This window comes from Muscardinus avellanarius, assembly GCF_963383645.1.
Source record: "Muscardinus avellanarius genome assembly, chromosome: 7".
NCBI lineage: Eukaryota > Metazoa > Chordata > Mammalia > Rodentia > Gliridae > Muscardinus > Muscardinus avellanarius.
In genome coordinates this window covers 29,904,001-29,925,649 of record NC_137793.1, presented here as the reverse complement: position 1 = coordinate 29,925,649, position 21,649 = coordinate 29,904,001, and the positions used below count along the sequence as shown (strand labels likewise).

The 21,649-nt window shown below is 38.6% G+C and overlaps 1 protein-coding gene across 1 annotated transcript in view; it reads right to left on the bottom strand.

The window, feature by feature from the left end:
- STK32A (serine/threonine kinase 32A) overlaps positions 1-21,649 on the bottom strand; it is a gene marked incomplete at its 3' end in the record, with an annotated part of 115,421 nt that overhangs the window by 4,415 nt on the left and 89,357 nt on the right. The window contains exons 7-8 of the mRNA XM_080698204.1: positions 11,957-12,054; positions 1,703-1,819 (exon numbers count right to left, since the gene is read on the bottom strand). Of these exons, the coding sequence (XP_080554330.1) occupies positions 1,703-1,819; positions 11,957-12,054 (215 nt within the window). The remainder of the gene's footprint in view (positions 1-1,702; positions 1,820-11,956; positions 12,055-21,649) is intronic.

The following is a 21,649-nucleotide window of genomic DNA, read 5'->3' as shown; positions in this document are numbered from 1 at the left end:
TAGGACACAGTCAAACAGGGTCCATACCCTTATGCAGGAGAATAATCATTAACACAAGGGCCAAACAAATGCTATGCACAATTTCAACCCACAGAAATGCTATGAAGGAAAGATAGTGTTAACACAGCTTTCAACAGAAAGCTCCCTATGGAAGTAATATTTGGGCTAAGATCTAAAGCTGCACTTACCAAACTCCAAAGAAGGGGCAGTTACTTTTTTTGTTGTTTAATTTCTGACCCATTCACACTGTATGTGGCTCACTGTGCATGGCTCACATGCAGTTCCACACCACTGTACAACTTGTAATCTGAGTTCAGCACCAGTCCATCAAGCATGTTACCCTATTAGGTGAGGCATGTCCCCTGGCCCTGTGCTTAGATGCTACACAGTGTCAACTTTCTGTAAATAATTCCAAATGCTTCGTTCAGTTTTGTGATTATCATGGACCTATAGGATGCAACTTATGGACTAGAATTTATCAGTGAGTCAGGCTGAGTAGTATTCATCACAGGGAGGGAACTGGAGGAGCTAGGGCTGGAGGCAATGTTCCAGGAAGAGAGATTAGTAGGTGCAAAGGCTACTGGGGGAGTGGATGAGGTATGTGAAGCCAATGAAGGGAAAGAGAAGGAGAGGAAGAAAGGCAGAGCAATGTATGTGTAGTAGAAGGGGGACAACTATTCAAAATGTTTGGAGAGCCGGGCGTGGTGGCGCACGCTTGTAATCCCTGCGCTTGGGAGGCGGAGACAGGAGGATCACGCTCGTTAGAAGCCAGCCTCGCTGGCTTAAGAGACCCTGTTTCCAAATAAAAAATATAAAAAATAGGTCTGGGAGTGTAGCCCAGAGGTAGAAGGGTTTCCAGGAACCCCAGTACCACCAAAAAAAAATTTTTTTTTGAGAAGTAGAACCTTTATATTATACTGATTATTTTGAACTTTATTCTAAGAGTAGTGGGAAGACACTGAACTATCTTTTGAGCAGATAACTACAGGGCAGAGTGGAGGACAGAAGGGAATGGGGAAAATACATGAGGCCAAACCAGTTCCAAGACAATACTTGGTGGTGGCTGTCTTAGGGAGATAGCAGTAGAGATGAGGACAAGTGAAATGTTCAGAAGATATTTAAAATGCAGACTTTCCAAACTCAAGGATGGATTGGTTATGGAGGTGTTGAAGGAGTGAGTGCTGGTTTCTGGCTTGCATACATGGATGGATTGAAGGGACCAGCCCCTGAGAGGGAACACTAGAAGAAGCCTGAGAAATACAGGGGGATTAAAATTTCCATTTTGAACACAGCAAGTTTAAGAAGGCTTTGAGTCATTGAGGCAAACTTATGGACTGACTTAACAAAGCCATATATTTGAAAGCTCTTAGCATCAACAGCCAGTTGACAAATGCATACTCTCGTGACTACCTTAATAGTATATACTAACTTCTAACCTTAAACCAGAAAACATGATTCTTCATTTCTCCCTCCCCTGCCCCTCCTCCCTCTATTCTAGGGATACTCTATCACCAAGAAACATTTATAGCCTTTTTATGTTTTATTTTGAGACAAGAACTGACTTAGTTCCCCTGGTTAGCTTCAAACTATAGTGATTCTCCTGCCTTGACCCCTGAATAGCTGAGATCACAGGTGTGCACTCTTGTTCAGCCAGTATGCTTTCTTTTATTACTTGCTGTTAACAGGCAGTCTTCCTTCTTACCTTTTTAAGAAGTGACACCATTTCCTGTGACCAGGCAGAAGGGTAAGTCACAATAGCCGTCTCAAACATGTGCACAATTTCCTTGCTGGGAGTACTGGAACGAATGTGATATGGTCTCTTCAGGGAGAGAAGAAGTAAGAGTCTTTTTATTTGTCAAGAAAAAAAATTGTGCAAATGCTTTCAAGATAAATTTTCAACCAATAAAATAGCAATATCGATCATAATCCATCCAGCTGTTATGCTGCCGTAGCATATGAGGCTACACCTTGCCAGACCTCCTACAATTGTTTAGAGATGCCAGAAACTTCTAGTTTCTTGTGAGATATCACAATTTTTAAAAAGTGGTAATTCTGCTGATCCGAACAAAATACTTTGGGAGGCTGAATTAGCCTTTGAAATGTGAATTTAAAACTGTTTTGAAAGGTAACATATAATATTTATTTAAAACACCAAACAAGTGCCCAATGAATTGAAGCTTTCAAAGCTGTTATTCATGGGTTGATTACAGAGAGACCTAGTAATATGCTGTGTCTCTTTTCCACTTATTTGAAACATAATGAGGATGTTCAGGGCAGAAAGCCACTCAGGAAACATCAACTTGAGCCCCGAATCCTAGGAGTCCCTAGTGCCATGGAGTGGGCAGAATTTTACGATAAAGCATAGATTTATTTTTAATTTCTGGAGGAAACAGGTTCATGTGTACTCTTTTCCCTTTAATTTATTTCTTTTTGTAATTTCAACTCAAACCTACCAAAGGTTAATGTTGTCCACAATCCCCATATGTCATTTGAAATATGTCATTTTATTATTCACTATTTAATCATGTGTAGGTTTTTAAATAACTTTATTGGTGCATTACAATCTCATATCATAATGTAGTGACTGGATGGTGATCCTGATAGTTTAATTGGGAGAAAAGAAACCAAGTGGATTGTTATGGTTGGCACAGCCGTCCATTAGGGGGCAGCCTTTATCAGTATCAAGTTCTATTTTGCAAGGAACTCACTAACTGAAATTTCCTTTCTTTCATGAGAACATAAAGCCAGAAAGTATGCCACATTCTCATTCTTGTCTGTGAGACCTAGCATCTAATAGGCATCGGATATTTGTCTGTTAATTGTTTGTGAATGAACAAAATTTCCACATTAGATTAACCATTGGATGGTTAATATATTGAATATACACATTCATCACGTGACTGGCCATTTCCAGATATTTAATAAATGACTACTTACTAATAACTAAATTGAAGGGAAGAAAAGAATCTATGTGTTTCCCTATAGTAAATAAGTACTAAGTAATATAATGTAATCAAGTGTTTGAGCTTTCAGAGGGGAGGATTTGGGTGCTAAACTCAGCCAGCTTCAGTTTCTTCATCTAAGATGAATCACCTCATGAGATTCTGGGAAAATTAGAGGAGAGAGTAAACTTCTCAATAGAGTGGTTAATGCCTATTAAACCTAGAAGAGCTGTTTTTTTTGTTATTGGCACAATTATAGGAAACAGCAGATATAAATGTGAATAGTGATCAAAGAAATGAATCCTTAGCAACAGAAATATAAAGCATGTAGAAAGTCAAGGTCAGTTGCACAGGGAACATGAAATGCCAGGAGGTAGGACCTGGGAGGAAGATTAGGTCACGTTTTTCGTTCTTTTTAAGTAAGCTCTAAAACCAACTGCCATGGTATTTTCTTCCTTCAGACTAATTAAAGGACCATAGCTAAGTGATTCGTCTTGGTAATAATATAGGGGAAATAACACTTTAATATTAGAAATGGAATACTGGTTGTTTCCTCACCTTTACCAATGTGTTTTGACTATGACCAGCCTGAGGGCACTAGAGGTTATTCCACTAGATTCTTTTAGCATTTATCAACAAGGGCTAGGCTAAGCTGAGAAGACTGGAGCTTCCAGAGTTATATGAATGTGAAGCAGTATTTTTGCTTTTTTTTCTAAATTTCTTCTTTATTTCAGTTCATTACTGCTGCTAAGCCTATTATCTCTTGACCATCTAGCAAACAAAATATTTGATAAACTTGACTGAATTAACCTATGAATGCCTCAATCAACTAGTTTAAGAGTTTACATGAGTGAATTGAACATGAAAAACAAATCTCCACAGTCTGTCATATAAAAAGGATCAAGTTTTCCTTATCTCATTTGTTAACTTACTTTTTCCGGTTCTAAATTTAAAATTTCACTTTATCAACTTTGTTCATTTATTTATTTATAAATAAATATATTTGTTCATTTATATTTATTCACTTACCAAATACTTATTGAATGCATACTATGTTTCACCACCTCTATCGGGCACTAGCGATTCAGTGAAAAACAAGAGAGGTGTGATTTCTGTGTTGGCGGAGCCTAGAATCTACATACAGAAGCACCTAAGTGCTTACATAGACCGTACACATACACACAGAGACACATTTAAATAAATGGGATACAGGTAGAAAAAAGAGTTTCAGTGAATGACAGAATATTTCAAAAACTTTAGAGCAGCATATAAACTAAGAGTGAAACATAAAGAATGAACAAGGTAGAAAGGGAAATATTAGATGGTAATAAATAATGTGCTGAAATTATAATCATATTTCAGGACTGCAAAAGCAAGAAGAGTTCCAGCCATTAATTTTGGTGCAAAATGACAAGGGTATATTTTAAATTAATATTTATGAATAATACAAAGCTGCCAAAGACATGAGCCTTGGCCTTTCTGTGGTGATGGGAGAGCTGAGAGACAGACGACAAAGCGGGTTCCTGGTGGAGGGGCACATTCGCCAAGACTGTGGTCAAGTGCAGAGGCTATGGGGATATTACCAAGGACATTTTCTCTGTGAAGCATGTACTTTTTCTGTAAATAAGAATTTATAAGTATAAAGGCAGTTATTATTTATTACCCTTTTCCTGTGGTTTAGTAATGATGATACTGGTACTTAAGTGTTGGCAATTCGTTTTCTTAAAATTAGCTATATATCTTGACACAAAATGACATACAACCTCCTTGGTGATTCTTTCTTGTCAAAATTGAGTTGTATTTATTTGTTCTTCTGTTCATTCGATACATATTTGTTGTTTATATGTTAAAGGGTAAATACTGTGAGTAATGCTGAGCTGTATAAGATACTTTCCTCACCTCTAATTAACTATCTAATGACATAAAAGAGGTAAAAACATAAAAATGGGCATATTCAGAAAAATTTGTAAGAGCAATACATTTACAAATAAGATTTAACCCTAAAAAATTAGAATTGGTGTTCTGATCTAGAAAGTTATACATTTTATCTTTTTGATGGAAAATACATCTCAACAGAAAGGTAAAGCGATTTTATTTTTGTTAATGTGGGTGGACGTACATTATATGAATATGCAATGGAAAGTTAGAGAGGCTCCTTTTGCTGATGCTCTACAGGTAAGTAAAGGCACTTGGCATCTCTGCCTGCATCTTGAACCTGTCTCCTGCATTACCTTAAACTTTGGGTCAGGGTCCTACTCAGCTTGGCACATGGACATGGTAATCATTTAAGGACTGTTCATCTAAAACCTAGGAATACAAGGTTTATTAGCCTTCCATTTTCCCCTCGGAAGTCTGAGGCAAGACTTGTAGCAAGCTGTTCCAGAGCCCCGGAGCTGTGCCTGAACGTCTCTAGTCAGCCCACTCCAGGACACGGGTCTGAAAAGCAAACACCCTGAGCCACAAGTGGAAATCGCCTGCTCAGGTGATAAGCAGTTCTCCAGAGCCACTTGACAGACCAGAGCTGAGCAGCCAGAGCACAGCTGGACCAGGGCTGCTTAACTCCAAAGACCTGACCCCATCCAGATTCTTCTCTTCTTACACCTCCGCTCCCATCAACAACCTGAAGACGGGGCTGAGGTGCTAGATTGCACCCTGTCTTCCAGTATGGCCACATCCATCCCAATATGGCCACATCCATCCCAATATGGCCACATCCATTCCAATATGGCCACATCCATTCAAGCTCTTCCTGTCTTTCACCATAACCACTTCTGCTTGGCGTTTGGATTGAGTGGCTGGACCTAGTTTACTGGGGCCTTGAATCAGGCCTCTGGCCTAAGATACTAATAACAAATGTTCAGATATGCTGTAATGAAACCCACTATTCTGTAGGATTAATATGCACAAATAAAATTCAGAAAATGAGAAATTGTATGTTTATGTTTTTATAAAGGCAGATTATACTTATGAGACCAGAAAATATTTGGGAATGAATATAACAAATTGTTCATTTTTGTAGGTCAAACGAAGTCTAATTTCTTAATCGGGAATTTTCTTTGGTCTCAGGACTATCGTTGATTCTTCCTTTCATTGTTGTGGTTTTCTATATTTCTTAATAGGTTTAAATTCAGAAGGGCCACAGGAGAAAACACATAAATGTTTGATGCAGTTATGGGTCACTTTACCTATGGAGCTCAAAGAAAGGTTCTTTAGAAAAGCCACCATTTGTCCTAAGTCATAAAGTATAAGCAGGATCTTTTTTTTTTTTTCTGTACTTGGAATGATGGAACCCAGAGGCATTCTACCTCCAAACAACACCCCCTGCCCTATTTTTTATTCTTTACTTTGAAACAGGGTCTCACTGAGTTGCAAAGGGCCTCACTAAGTAGCTGAGGCTATCCGTGAACCCAGATCCTCCTGTCTCAGCCTCCCAAATGCTGAGATTACAAGCGTGTGCCACCAAGCCCAGTGCAGGATCTTAATAAAAAGAGATCTGAAGAAGGTCGTCTCCCTCCTCCTCCCCACTGTCAACAAAATTAGGAGTTGAATAATATATACTTTCTTAGGCATGAGCAATATAGATTGTATATAGAGGTTCTAAAAATCCCTCAAATCCAATATATTCCTAACTTTATTCAAACTCAATTTATCAGTTCCCAAGAAGATCATCATGAATTACACTGAAAATGTGGTGTGTGTGTGTGTTACTGGGAACTAAACCCAGGGGTGCTGTACCACTGAGCTACATTTGTCTAATTTTTTATTTTGAGACAGGGTCTCGCTAAGTTAGCCATATATCCAGCTTGTGGAAATATCTTTACAGAAAGCAACAAGAGATAAAGAGGCTCAAAGGAATCTTTGAGAAGAGGAAGAAAATCAAAGAGGGCCCAGTGAGTTCATGAGGGTTCAGGATTATTCAAATGGAAATAAACTCTGAAAAGTTAGACTGGGTCTAAAAGGTGAAGAATGCCAAGTTAAGGCATTTGGAGAGAGAGAAAGAGAGAGAGAGAGAGAGAGAGAGAGAGAGAGAGAGAGAGAGAGAGAGAGAGAGAGAGAGAGAGGAAATTAACAACAACATATATTTGTTGTTTTAAGGGAAAGGCCCAATTGTTGTTTTGGAAAAATGAATTTGTCAATGTTTTTGCATCAGATCACAGGGAACTAACATAGAAGTAAAGTGACATGGGAGGAAGGAAGAGTGATTGTTTTCTTAGCAGAATTCTTTTCAAGCAGGTATGAAGATCCTTTCTAGGTGAGTAACACTGAAATATAATGCTATCGTGTTTGAAAGATAACGGGCAGGGGTTTCTGTTTTTCTACTCGCTGCTCAGCGTTTTGAGAAGGTGAAGGCGGAACACTCTCACCTTAGAAGGGGCCAGATGAGGGTCTGTGGGGAAGGTGTTGTAGAGAAGAACTGGAGGGTGAGGTGAAACAGAGATTTTCTACTTTAAGTAAGTGATGTGCTCATCTGTATAATTATTAATTTAGTATTCATGTCTTGATTAGTTTCTTTAGAAAACAGGAAAAAGTCCATCAAAAGCTGTGTCTGATCCTGGAGGACCTACGTGTCTGGCTTACAAAGGTTGTCCTCTTTCATTAACATGAAAAAACACATCACAATTGAAATATCCTCAACAGATAGCTGATCTCCTCAAGGCAGAGAGAAATAAGAACAGTGAACAAATGAATGTTGAGGCATGAAGGGTGCCCTGTAGAGGGAACGAGACACACGGGGTTGTGAGGGCTTCCTCTGGTTGTTGTAGAATAATTAATTTTTGCTTATGTGAGTAAAATGAAGCATCAGACACGATGAAATGGCCCCAAGTTCTAATGGTTGTTCTAATACATGAGAAGACAGATCAGTTGTAAGACGGTCCTCTTAATGTAGAATCTATGGTGGAATGATGTAAGACCAGGAAGAGAGCTGGTGACTAAAATAGAATGAATGACTCCAAGGTTAGACCGGCTGCAGTATCCAAAAGACTTGAGACCCAAATGCCTTGGTTCTGTGGGATGAACCAGCTCTCAGTGTCAGGGAGACAAAAGTCTTTAACAGTTCCACAGTCTTTAACAATCTTGGAAGAATCACTGGTTTCATCCATCACCATGATCTGGTCATCAAAGCCACCTTACCTTCATTATGATGGTATTTGGAAATGGGTCTTCAATGGATTTTAATATGAGGTATGGGACCCTCATGGTGGTTAATGCCTTAAGAGAAAGAAGATATCTCTCTCTCTCTCTCGCTCTCTCTCTCTCTCTCTCTCTCTCTCTCTCTCTCTCTCTCCTCTCTCTCCATCATGTAAGGACACAGCAAGAAAACACTACTCATCTTCAACCAGGAAGAGATTCCTCAGCAGAAGGCTGACACCCTGGTCTCAGACTTCCAGCTCCACAAGTAGAATGATCAGTTTCTGTTGTTTAAGTCCCCTGCTGGATGTATGTATTTTGTCAAGGCAGCCCTAGCTGATTTAATGGACTTGGTACTAATTACAGGGATGCTGTCAAAATTACTAAGCACATGGACATGGAAGCAACTTTGGAGTGGTTATTGGGTACAGGCTAGAAGAGTTTTAAAGTGCTTACCATACCTGGCTTATGAGGTATGGGACCCTCATGGTGGTCTTCCTGGTTGAAGATGAGTAGTGTTTTCTTGCTGTGTCCTTACATGATGGAGAGAGAGGAGAGAGAGAGAGAGAGAGAGAGAGAGAGAGAGAGAGAGAGAGAGAGAGAGAGAGAGAGAGATATCTTCTTTCTCTTAAGTTTTAAAGTGCTCAGCCAGGTATGGTAGCACACACTTGTAATCCCTGTGCTTGGGAGGCGGAGACAGGAGGATCACGCAGGGTCTAAGCCAGCCTCGCTGGCTTAAGAGACCCTGTTTCCAAATAAAATATTAAAAAATAGGTCTTGGAGTGTGTAGCCCGGAAGTAGAAGTACCACCAAAATAAATAAATAAATAAATACAATAAAGTGTTTATCAGCTTATCAGGAATATGGATGTTAGAGCTGGGTATGGTGGCATATACCTATAATCCTAGTTGTTGGGAGGCTGAGATGGGAGGATTACAGGCTTGAGGCCAGTCTCAGCAACTTAGCCAGACCCTGTTTCAAAATATAAAAGAAAGGAGTTGGTGGTGTAGCCCAAGGTAGAATAGTTCAATTCACAATAAAGGGAGGAAGAGAGGAAGAAAGGAAGGGAAGGAAGGAGGGAGGGATTAGGGGTAAGTTTGGTCTGGTCTCAGAAACTAGAAACATGCTATTAGAAAATAAAGGGGAAGTAATTTTCATTATAAAGTGGCAAAGACCATGTCTGAACTCTGTTCTAGCTGTGTGTGGAAGACAGGACATGTGAGTATTAATACCGAATATTTGGCTGGGGAGATTTTTAAGCAAAATATTAAAGGAATGGCTTGGTTCCTCTCAACTACTTGCAATAAAATGCAAAGCACAGATGAGAAAACTGAAAAAGTTGTCATGCAAAAGAAAATAGAACACTGAAAATTTGGAAAATTTTTGACCAGCCCATATTGCAAAAAGTGAGTAAGCTTATGCTGCAGAGAACATCAGGGACACAGCTGAACAACTAGTTGATAAAGAGATGATGCATGTGGCTCAGAAATTTAATCAGTGACCTTGACAAAAGCCAGAAATAAAGATAAGATTATACCAGCAAAAATACTGCCCATTCAAATGAAAGGGCACAGAGAAATTGGGGTGGAAAGAAGGAAGGCTGTCAGACTACTTAGATTTCACAAGACAGACAGGACCATAATGTCATCTGGCTATGAATGCACATTGTCTTCCAGAAGGGGAGAAGGACCACCAGGGCAATTCAGAGAGCACTGGGCTGCCTTTCCCACTGCAGGTCCCCAGTGCACCCACAGGTAGCCCTGTGGACAGGGCTCTGGCTGAGCTACTGGGTCTCTCTTCCTCCACCCCAGCTACTGGAGAGATGCTGCCCCTTTGAAAGACCTGGAGGGAAGATAATTAAACCAAAGAGGAGTATCCTTTTATTTTTATTTTTAATTAACATATAATATTTGTACCTATTATGGGGAACAGGATTATAATTCAATACATGTATACAATGCGTGATGATCGAATCAGGGTAATTTGTATTTTCTCAAATACCAGCATCGCTATTTGCTGAGAACTTTTGAACTCTTCTCTTATTATTTTGAAATGTATAATGAATTGTTGGAGGTCATAGTTACCCTACTGTGATATAGAACATTAGCTCTACTTCCTCCAACTGTAATTTGGTATTAATTATCCACCCTTTCTCTGTTCCAATCCCCTCCACCTCTCCGAAGTTGCCCTCTCTACTCCTATCTGACCAATTTTTAAGCTTCCACAAATGAGTGGGAGCACACGTCATTTGTCTTTCTGTGCCTGGCTTATGTTATGCACTGCTGTATTTTTCATTTCCATCTATTTTGTTGCAAATGACAGTACTTCATCCTTTGTTATTGTCAGAGAATTATTCCTGAATCTTAAGAAGTAATGAGTTTTGCCACACAATGTTTTGGACTTTGTCCTCCTTTCTTCTTTTCTATTTTTTCTCTTTTCTTTGCAGTGCTGGGGATGAAACCAGTAGCTTTCTCCCTCTGAGCTATATCCCAGCCCATTTATTTTTATTCTCACTAAGTTGTGGAGGGCCTAAATAACAGGCTGGTCGTGAACCTGAATATTCCTGTTTTAGCCTCCCAAGTACTGGGATTGCAAGTGCACGCCACCGCGCCCAGGTTTTCTCTTTTGAAATTGTATTTTCCATCCTGTGTTCATGCTACTGTTCTATTTGAAAGCACAGAAACTGGACAATAACTTATTTAGTTTTTTAGGCTCACACTTAGGAAGAAATTTTTCCTCAGGATGAATCATACCTTAAATCTCATCCACACTCACTTAGATGACATTGAGATGGGACTTTAGACCTTAGAGTTGATGCTATAATGACTTGACTTTTGTGGCTATTGGAATGGAATGAACATGTTTGGTATGTAAGAGAGACATGAATTTGACGGGGGTTAAATTTCATGACTGAACGTGATCTCACTTGCATTCCTATGTTGAAGCCTAAACTCTCAATGTGATGGTTTTGAAGATGAATCCTTGGCAGGTAGTTAGGGTTATTACCTGCCTCTATGCAGGTAGAACCCTTGTGATTGAACTAAGGATCTTATATAAAGAGGAAGACTCTCCTTTTTCCCTCTCCTCTCTCCCTTTCCCCTTGTGAGGACACAGTAAAAGTCACTGTCCACATGCCATGAGAGCATACCTCAGAAGAACTCAAAATTTCCGGCTTTTTGATTTTAGATTTCTAGCTCCAATGACTCTGAGAAAAATAAATATATGTTGTTTAAATCACCCAGCCTACAGTATTTTGTTATGGAAGGCTGGGCTGGCAAAGACAGTACTGTTGTAAAAATTGTATAAAATATCATTTTTATCATTTGTTTGACTTATTCTCTTTCTCTCTCCCTCTCCCCTTCTCCCCCTTCCTCTCTATCTTAGAAGAGAATTTCTTAGTTTAAGAGCTGTTTCCTTTAAGGGGAAACTAATTTGCCACTGAACCCGGCACCCAGGAGCCAAATGACAGACAAGAGTCCAACAAGACAGGGCATGAGCTGTGTTATTAATTCACACTCGCCTTGTGAGGTGTGTCTGAATTAGTGCTGTACTGTAACTAAAAAATGACTTTCTTTAAACAAACATATATTTACCCAAGATATTTAGTGAGGTGTGTTGATTTCCTCTCTTTGGGGATTTATAATACCCACATTATTCATTTAGTTTTATCTACATAATTTAATGTAACTGACAGGGTTGGTCCCATAAGTAGGACAGTAAATTAATCTGTGCAGAAAACTCCAGGGGTGTCATCAGCATCACATGACATAGCTGCTCTCAGCTCTCAAATACACTGCTTGGTTTGCAGCAACCAATATATCCTTTCATTCTAAAACCAAATTTGCTGGAAGAAAAACCAAAGAAAACATGCGATTCTACTGTACCCGGCCTCTCAACAGCTCATACGCCGTCACTCCCAGGGACCACCAATCTACAGCAAAGGAGTAACCTGTTTCTCTTTTGGAGTTGAACATCTCAGGTGCTGAAAAACAGAAAAGTTAGGCCAGTTTTGCTCCCTGAGACATTAACATATCTGTTCTCCCAACAAAGTCCTCCAGGGGAGAATTACCAGCATAAAGGATAAACACTTTTATGGATGTTAATTATCCATTGATAGAAACACTTTTATGGATGTTTATTATCTGCTAGATTGCTCACAGCAGGCAAAATTTTCCAATTTTCTGGTCTCTCGCAGTAGCCTCATCCATCAGCCAGCACACACAGGCATGCACAGGCCTTAGTAGACAAACTCTTCTCTTATTTTGATCATGTACCTGCTTAAAAAATTGGCTCTGAATTCTGAAATGAAGGCTGAGAATATGCTTGTGTCTTGACCTGGAAGGTTCACCCTAGGGGCTCTAAATTTACATTATGATTGTAAACAATGCTCAGACTTTGGCACAACATGTCAGAATCACATAGAAGCAGCAAGGGCAGAACCTGCAGCCTCCTCCTGGGGGAGAGGATGCTCTAGAGGATGCTCTGGGAAGCAGAAGATTTTACAACCTTGATGGGTCCTTTACACTTTGCAATCGTGGTGCTCTGAAGTGACTCCAAAGGAAGGAGAGCCACACACACTCTTACCCCCTCAGTCTAAGCACTTTGCCATGTTGGGAGCCTCCTGCTTAGCCTCCCTGGAATATGCCTAGGTCCTGAGAGGTGGAAGAAGGAGAATGAAACACAAGGAAAACAATCTTGTCAGCACATTCCTAGTGTCTAGTATAGAACCTGGCAGTAAGATGGACAGCAATTTGTTATATGAATGGACAAATAAATCAACTATTTAGGTCTTAGTTGTGATCATTGGCTCTGGAGCTGTACTGCCTGGGTTCAAGTTCTGTATCCCCTACTTCCTCTGCCCTTGAGCAGCAGAGCAGGACATTCTATAGGCAAAAGTAAAAGGATAAGAAGGCAATCTTTTTTCCCCCTTTAGTACTGGGAATTGAACCCAAAGACATTCTACCTCCAAACCATACTCCCTTTCCTTTAAATTTATTCCCCCCCCCCTTTTTTAAGTTTGAAACAAGTTTTCACTAAGTTGCTGGGGCTGGCCTTGAACCTGAGATCCTCCTGTCTTAGCTCCCAAGTACTGGAATTTACAGGTGTGCATCACTGTTCCCAGCCAAGAAGGCAATCTCTATAGAGTTAAAATTAAATGCACTAATGGATGTGAAAATCTCAGCATAGTACCTGGCACTTTTTCTAGAGAGGCAAATATCCTTAATGGAGGATTCAGCCTAGAGCAAGGGTGCATAGGTTTGATCTCCAGTCTTCTATAGAAAATGCTGATTCTAGATAAATCAAAGCCTCCATGCACAGGCTTGCCTGCTGATGCACTTAAATTCTAAGTAAAATTCTGTGGACAGCATCCATTAGCAAGGTAGATGCTGACTTCCCAGTGCCCAGCACTGACCCTGACCATAAGAGCTCGATGTAGCGGGACCAAGTAGGGCTCACGCCCTAGTGCATTCACCTTTCGTGCCCCAGTGCACCCTCTCCACAAGGCGCAGCTCCCAGCTCAGCTAGGAGACGACGCCCTGACCCTGACCCACCGTACTCCCACAGACTGGATGGAGTACACACGTTTTCAGTTCTCACCACAGGTCATCTCAGAGAGTCCCGCAGGTGGGAGGTGACAGACATCTCACTTAGAGAAGCTGCAGATAATTTTGAGGAAAATGCCACATAAAATAAACAGTAGTCAAGGAGACCTGTGTATTCTGTTACACGGCTCATCCTCGGAGGGTATATGTGTATTCTTTTTCTTTTTTTTTTTCCCCCAGCTTTGTGGAATGACTATTCCTTTTTCTCTTCTTCTGGGTGCTCTGTTTTCAGGCACAAAGGCATTTGGGTATGTCTGCATTCACTGAACGTGAATCACGCACAGTGTGCTAGGCAATGAAGAATTTTGGTCGGACACTAAGAACAAAAATGATGGCATCATGCAAAAGCAGAACAGATAGGCAATTCATTGAGCTCCCAAATAGCGTAAAAAGGAGGGAAAGACAGTGAGGGGCTTTCACTAACTCTTCAAGAAGATCCCTTTCTCCTAAGAGGGTACAAATTAACTTGGATAGGTGCAAGGTTTCCTTCAAAAAAGCCACTTAGTCTTTTTGTATACTATTCTTAAGGTAATTCTATACATACATTTAGCAAAGCAAATAAAACATAAAAGAAGAATTTAATAAAGTTATAAAAAAATGCTTGTGTAAGCATTACACAGATCAAGAAGTAGAGTTTTGCCCCTTCCCTATCTACTTCTCTGGAACTCACCATCCTGAATTTTAAGTTAACAACTTTCTTGGTTATTAAATAGATTTATGCTTGATGTATACATTTTTAGAATGATTTAATTTTTCCTGTATTACATATACCCCCCCCCCCGGACTGTGGATGAAGAAATTCCTAGCAATCTATTTATCTCAGTTCTTCCTTCTTTCTTTCCTTCCTCCCTTTCTTTTCTTTTGTTTTCTTTTTTTCTTTTTTTCTTTTTCTTTTTTTTTTTTTTTTTTTTGCAGTACTGGGATTGAACCCAGGGGCATTCTACCTCCGAGCTATTTTTTATTCTCTATTTGGAAACAGGGTCTCACTAAGTTGCAGAGGGCCTCACTAAGTAGCTGAGGCTACCCGCGAACCTGCAATCCTCCTGTCTCAGCCTCCCAAGTACTAGGATTCCAAGTGTGTGCCACCACGCCCAGCTCTATCTTAGTGCTTTCTAATTAAGAAAACATCGTTAAAGCAAAAAGATAATAGCCTATTTCTTGCATTCTATTAAGTCCTCTTAAACTAAATCCTATACCTTGTGCTCTTTGGTATTTAATTTTTTTTTTTTTTTTTTTTTTGGTGGTACTGGGGATGGAACCCAGGGGCCTTCTACCTCTGGTCTATTATGTAAGTTGCTGTATGTAGTTATAGTTTGTTCACATTTAATGCTATATGAATATACTGTAACTTACTGACCAGTTTTATTGTTGACAACTCTTTGGTCAATTTTCAATTTAGGAGACTCATGACAATGCTGTCTTGAATATTCCTGTACATGAAAGACTCCTGGTGTTTAGATATATTCCTGGGAGGGGAACTGCTGATGGGGACAGTCATCAACAGTAGACAATACCAAACTATTTACCAGTATGGCAGTGCTAGTTCACACCAGGACCAGTGGTATATCAGTGTATTAAAGTTCCTTTTGCTCAACATCTGTACTCACACTTGGAATTAGCTAACACCTGGTAAGTGTGTAATTGTATTTCATAAAGTGGTTTAAATTGGCATTCTTTTGGTTACTAATAAGCTTGACTATATATATATATATATATATATATATATAGTGTGTGTGTGTATATATATATATAGAGACTATATATATATATATATATATATATATTGTGTGTGTGTGTGTGTGTGTGTGTGTGTGTGTGTGTGTAGGGGCCTGAGTCTCATGAAGTTACTGTGCACTGGCCTGGAACCTTGCAAGTATTGAGATTACAGTAGTGCACCACCAAGCCTGACCGCTTGACTACATTTTAATACATTCATTAGGTATTTGTATTTCTATAATTTGGTTTTCAAATTAAAAAAAAAAAAAAAAACCTAGAAGTCACCAGGCATGGTGGCGCATGCTTCTAATTTTAGCATTCGGGAGGCTGAGACCAGAGGATTGCAGTTCACTGACAGCCTCAGCTACTTAGTGAGGCACTCCACAACTTAGTGAGACCCTGTTTCAAAATAAAGAATAAAAAATAGGGGAGGGGGTGAAGCTCAGAGATCGAATGCCCCTGAGTTTTATCCCCAGACAGGCAAAAACAAAAAAACCCTAGAAGCCGAGCATGGTGGTGCACGCTTGTAATCCCAGTACTTGGGAGACAGGAGGATCACAGTTTGTAGACAGCCTCAGCTACTTTGTGAGGCCCTACGCAACTTAATGAGACCCTGTTTCAAAATAAAGAATAAAAAATAGGGCTGCGAGTGTAGCTCGGAGGTAGAATGTCCCTGGGTTCCATTTCCAGTACCACAAAACACAAACAAACAGCCTAGACCTTATACTTTAGTGAGGACATAAAGAAAAGATTCAAAAAGTAAACCTATAAATTTAATATAAAATAAATAACCATGCACATGAGAAAGTGAGGGGATAATATAGATTTTTTAAGAAAATGAGGAAAGAGACTTGTATTCTATGATTAACCTACATTTTAAAGCTATGTTAAATAAGATTTGAAAGCCACAGAAGACAGATGTGAGTACATAACATTACTTAATATATATGATGGGTATATTTCAAATTATCATGAGAAGGGTTGAAGGGACTTTTTAATGCATAGTCTCAAAATAATTATTTAATAATGTAGCAAAAATAAAGTCACATCCTAAACACCTATGTTCAAAATAATATACAATTGAGGTAAGTAAAAATATAAATAATAAAAATATTAGGTAAATATATCTAAATTCAGGTGATAAGGTCTTTCTTAAAATATAATTAAACATAGAAACAATAAAGTAAAAGGACAAGGGGCTACAGATATAGCTCAGTGGTATAGAATATGTACAGTATGTGTGAGGACCTAGGTTCAATCGTCAGCACCTCTCCAAAGAGAAGAGTAGCTTGGTGATATTAAGAAAAACTCAGTTATGTCGGTAATGTCATAAAAAGAGTAAACTAAAAAGTAGGAGGCCATATTTGTATCAATAGCTTATAACAGATATGATATGCTAGGGTTTAAGTATTCCTAATACATTGCGATAAGACTTCTATATATAGCCAACAAAAACCATCAGGATAGGAAAAATATTAATAACCACATAGAAAATGGACAAAGAATATAAACAGGCACTTTACCACAAGAGTCAAAGGAGGGTGATTTTCATATTATAATCTGGTACAACTTTTACTTATCATTTTGAGAATATTAAAGATTTGGTTCACAATTGGTAAAAAAAAAATATAGGGACGAGAGTCAGACAATTCCTGAGCAAACAGAGGTCAATAGGAACTTTCAGGAGGGAGATAAATTAACCTGTATAATTTAATTAGTTAATTTAAATGACAAGTAAAGATTATATGTATTCATTGTGTGAAACATGATTTTTTGAAATATGTATACATTGTGGAATAGCGTATATGTTTTGTGGTAAAAACATTTTAAATTCACTTTTAGTGATTTGTAGAAATAGAATATATTGTTATATTAATGGAAATTTGTAAAGATTATAAAGAAATAACTAAGATGCAAGAAATGATTCTGCCAATAAGATTTTTACTACAAAACTACAGTATTTCAAAATGAGTACAACCAAGTGTTGAGCAATGAGGAATTGGTTAGATACATTTTGTTGCTACCCTTTCATTAAAATGACAATTATATGTACTCGCATGAAAAAATAAGTGAAGTGCCAGTTGTGAAGACATAGGCTAAGTCAGAGACCAGTGGGCTTTGGTTCTAGCAAGGGGATATATATTGACTTGAACCAAGGGGTAGCATAGCAGCATGTTAAAAGTTAGAACTTTGGCTGGGCGTGGTGGCGCATGCTTGTAATCCCCGCACTTGGGAGGCAGAGACAGGAGGATCGCACAGGTTCAAAGCCAGCCTTGCTGGCTTAAGAAACCCTGTTTCCAAATTAAAATATAATATAGGTCTGGGAGTGTAGCCCGGAGGTAGAAGGGTTTCTAGGAACCCCAGTACCACACACACAAAAAAAGTTAGGGCTTTGACACGAGCATGATAGTGCATAATTGATAGTGCATAATTGTAATCCCAGTGCTCAGGAAGTTGAGACAAGAGGATCACAGGTTCAAGACCAGCCTCAGCAATTTAGTGAGGCCCTGTGCAACTTAGTAAGACCCTGTTTCAAAATTAAAAAATGAAATAGGGCTGTGAGTGTAGCTCAGAGGTATAATACCTCCGGGTTCAATCCCCAGTACGACAGGAAAAAAAAAAAAAAAAAATTGGGTCTTTGAGCACAGTGTGTAATCCCGGGACTTGGAGAGTGAGGCAGGAAGACTCCAAATTCGAGGCCAGCTGGAGTAACTTAGTGAGACCTTGTCTCAAAAAATAAAAAATGGGCTGGGGATGTAGCTCAGTGATAAGAGTTTCCTGGGTTCAATCCCTAGTTTTCTCAACACACACACACACACACACACACACACACACACACACACACGAGTTCAGTCTCTGGCATCAGATTCTTTATGACTGTGGCCCAGCTACACCCTGCAAATTCCCTTCTTCTCAGTCTGCTCATCTGTAAATTGAGAATAACAGTAGTCTTTGCTTCCTAAAACTGTTTTTGATTTAAATGATGCAATGTGCTCATTTGGAACAGGAATCAACCTGTCAAGAGGTTCAATAAAAGTCAGTCATTATTCCTTATCATTGTCCGCCTCCTCCATGTCCCACGCTGGATGTTTTTGGACTCAAATTTAATTTCATGCTCTGTCAATCACTTGCTGTGTGGTTATAATCATATATATCACTTTCTCTCTGGGCCTGATTTTTAACAAAATCTATGAAATAAAAATAATAGCAAAACCTATTTCATGTTCTGAGATTTTAATGATATAAGTTATTTTAATGATATAAATGTTAAACGCTTGGCAAAGTGCCTGGGATATCATAAACACTCACTATATAATGTCTATTATTATTGTATTATATTATAAAGCAAAAATTGAGATTAAAGAAATTTAGTGTAATCCAACTTTTAAAAAACTGTGAAGGTATATGTGTTTGTGCATAGGAAAAAATCTGGAAAGAAACTGTAAACGTCTTTTGGTAGAAGGGTCAATTTACTTTCCTTTTTCCTTATCAGCATTTTACACTTTTTCTAAGCAAATCTGGATACACATATGCATAAACACGTCTCCCATTTATAAAGGAGAATTTTTTAACTGTTGAAACCTGAGTGACCCGAATAATGTTCCCATAGATCTAAAACTAGAAATTAGGAAGGACTAGCGTGATCAGAGGGAGTAGGAGGTAGAAGATTATGAATTTTGAAAATTTTGTATAGAGAGTGGTAAAGAGCCCGCAGACGGACCGTTCTCATTTCCATAGTCAAGCAAATGCTTCCTCTCATCTTCAGCCAGCATTTTACCCTGGTTTCCTTTCTCTCGTTTTAGATTTGTCTTTCTGGTCAATTGTAATTAGTTTACTATAGAAGCACTATAAAATGGGCGCCAGTGAATGCCTATTAGGTAGATTTTACCGAATTACTGGGAACATAATTTTTTAAAAAGTGAAAACCCCTTCCACTCACAATTCCTTCTCAAAAGACTCCTGTCCCAAAAAGGTTCTGGTAAGGAGATAATTTATGACAGCCAAGCATTTGCTTTGGAATGAAACAAGAAACATTTCCAACATGTCAGCCTAACTAAATTGGCTTAGAAACATTTAGAAGCCACATATAAAAATATATCTATATCTATATCTATATCTATATAGCCGGGCGTCGTGGCGCACACTTGTAATCCCTGCACTTAGGAGGCAGAGACAGGAGGATCGCAGAGGTTCAAAGCCAGCAGCACTGGCTTAAGAGACCCTGTTTCCAAATTAAAAAAAAAAAAAAAAGTATAAAAATAGGTCTGGGAGTGTATCCCAGAGGTAGAAGAGTTTCCAGAAACTCCAGTACTACCACCAAAAATAAATAAATAAATAAATAAATAAATAAATAAATACACACATATATACTTTATATATATTTATATTATTATTATATATTTATATATATATATTTTATTTTGGCAGGGCGTGGTGGCACACGCTTGTAATCCCTGCTCTTGGGAGGCAGAGATAGGAGGATAGCACAGGTTCGAAGCCAGCCTCAGCTACTTAGTGAGGCTTTCGGCAACTTAGTGAGACCTTGTTTCTAAATAAAATAAAATTTCTCTCTTCCTGCTTCTTTCAAAGAAAAGCTTGCTTTCTGAAGTCACACAGAGCGTGGCTTAAATCTAAGCCTTTTCATGCTTAGCTTATTAACTCTTAGCCATGTGATCACCGGCAAATTACTTAGTTTCTGATTCTCTTCATTTTAAAATAATGTGAAATATAGCCTGCCTCATAGAACTACTGCAAAAAAGAAATGAGTAAATGAATATAAAACATTCAGCACGTTGTTCGGTCTGCCGAAAGAGCTCAGAAAACATTAGCCATTTTTTAATACAAGGTGAGTGTGGGGAGGGGCATAGAGTCTTCCCTAAATTCCAATTTCCTCGTTATATGTTATGAAAAGACTAGACTGGTTAATTTTGAAAAAAAATTGAATTATACAGATACTGTATATTGAATTATACAGATACTACAATCACTCCCGAGGAAAGGAAAGAATGGTGGCCTCCCTGCACTCTTCTCACCATGGAAACCAGCCCAGAAACCCCACATGCACATTTTCTGATTTGGCTCCAAGAAAATAGCCCTTAATATGAAAACCCAGGAAACCTGGGGAATAAACTCATCAGACCAGCGGGCTTGGAGACTCCCTTTTATCATTTGAATGCCATGGGTTTTAGGCAGAAAGTAGGCTGAATTATACGTGTTCATTATTTTAGAAATAACAAAAGAGATTTATTTCCCCCACTGGTAATTGAAAGCCATGAAATTTTTAGTTGTTAAATATCATATAAAATAAGGCTCATTTTTTTTTTTCCACAGAAGATTTCTTTCTCTTGGAAAGTAAGGTGGCCCTGTGTGTAGGGGTTTTCTCTCCCTCAGATACATACTTTGTTTCTCTCTGTTTCATTACAATATGGGAAGAAAAGGATAAAACAGCAAAAGAAAGTGGTATAGCTCTTACCCTGGTCTGTCTGTCTTTCTTTCCTTCTTTCTTTCTTTCTTTCTCTCTTTCTTTCTTTCTTTCTTTCTTTCTTTCTTTCTTTCTCTCTCTCTTTTCTCTCTTTCTCTCTCTTGTTATTATTACTTTATTGCAGTTGGTGGTATTTAACATGTAATAGATGCTGATTTAGATTTTTGATGAGTGGATGCATTTATTACCTGCATCGATACTCTACTATATACACATGTGGGATACATTTAAAAAGCTTGAAAATGTGTATTAGCAATAGTGTAAGTTCCTTACCATTGTACTTACAATAAAAAGAACATTCTGAACTAGTTAAGGAGGTAAGAAAAATAATGCATACTGTCATATGCAACTGAACAATATATAAAGTTAGAAAAAATTTAAAAAGTCTGTAAAGGGGCTTTCTTTTGTGGTGCCGAGGATTGAATCCAGGGTCATTCTGCCTCTGAGATACACCCCCAGCCTGATTAATTTTTATTTTTTATTTTGAAGCAGGGTCTCACTAAGTTGCGGAGGGTCTCACTAAGTAGCTGAGGCTGTCCTCGAACCACAAACTTCCTGTCTCAGCCTCCCAAGTAGAGGGATTACAAGCATGTGCCACCACGCCCGGTTAAAGGAGCTTTACCTGAGTAATAGATCAAACAAAGACAAATACCAAGGCCAAGAATAATAGGTACAGTAATAGAAACAAAGTCAAATAAAGAAAGCCAAATAAAATTAAAAGATTATCTTACAACTCCAACACAAAATTATATATATATAAATATATATATATATGT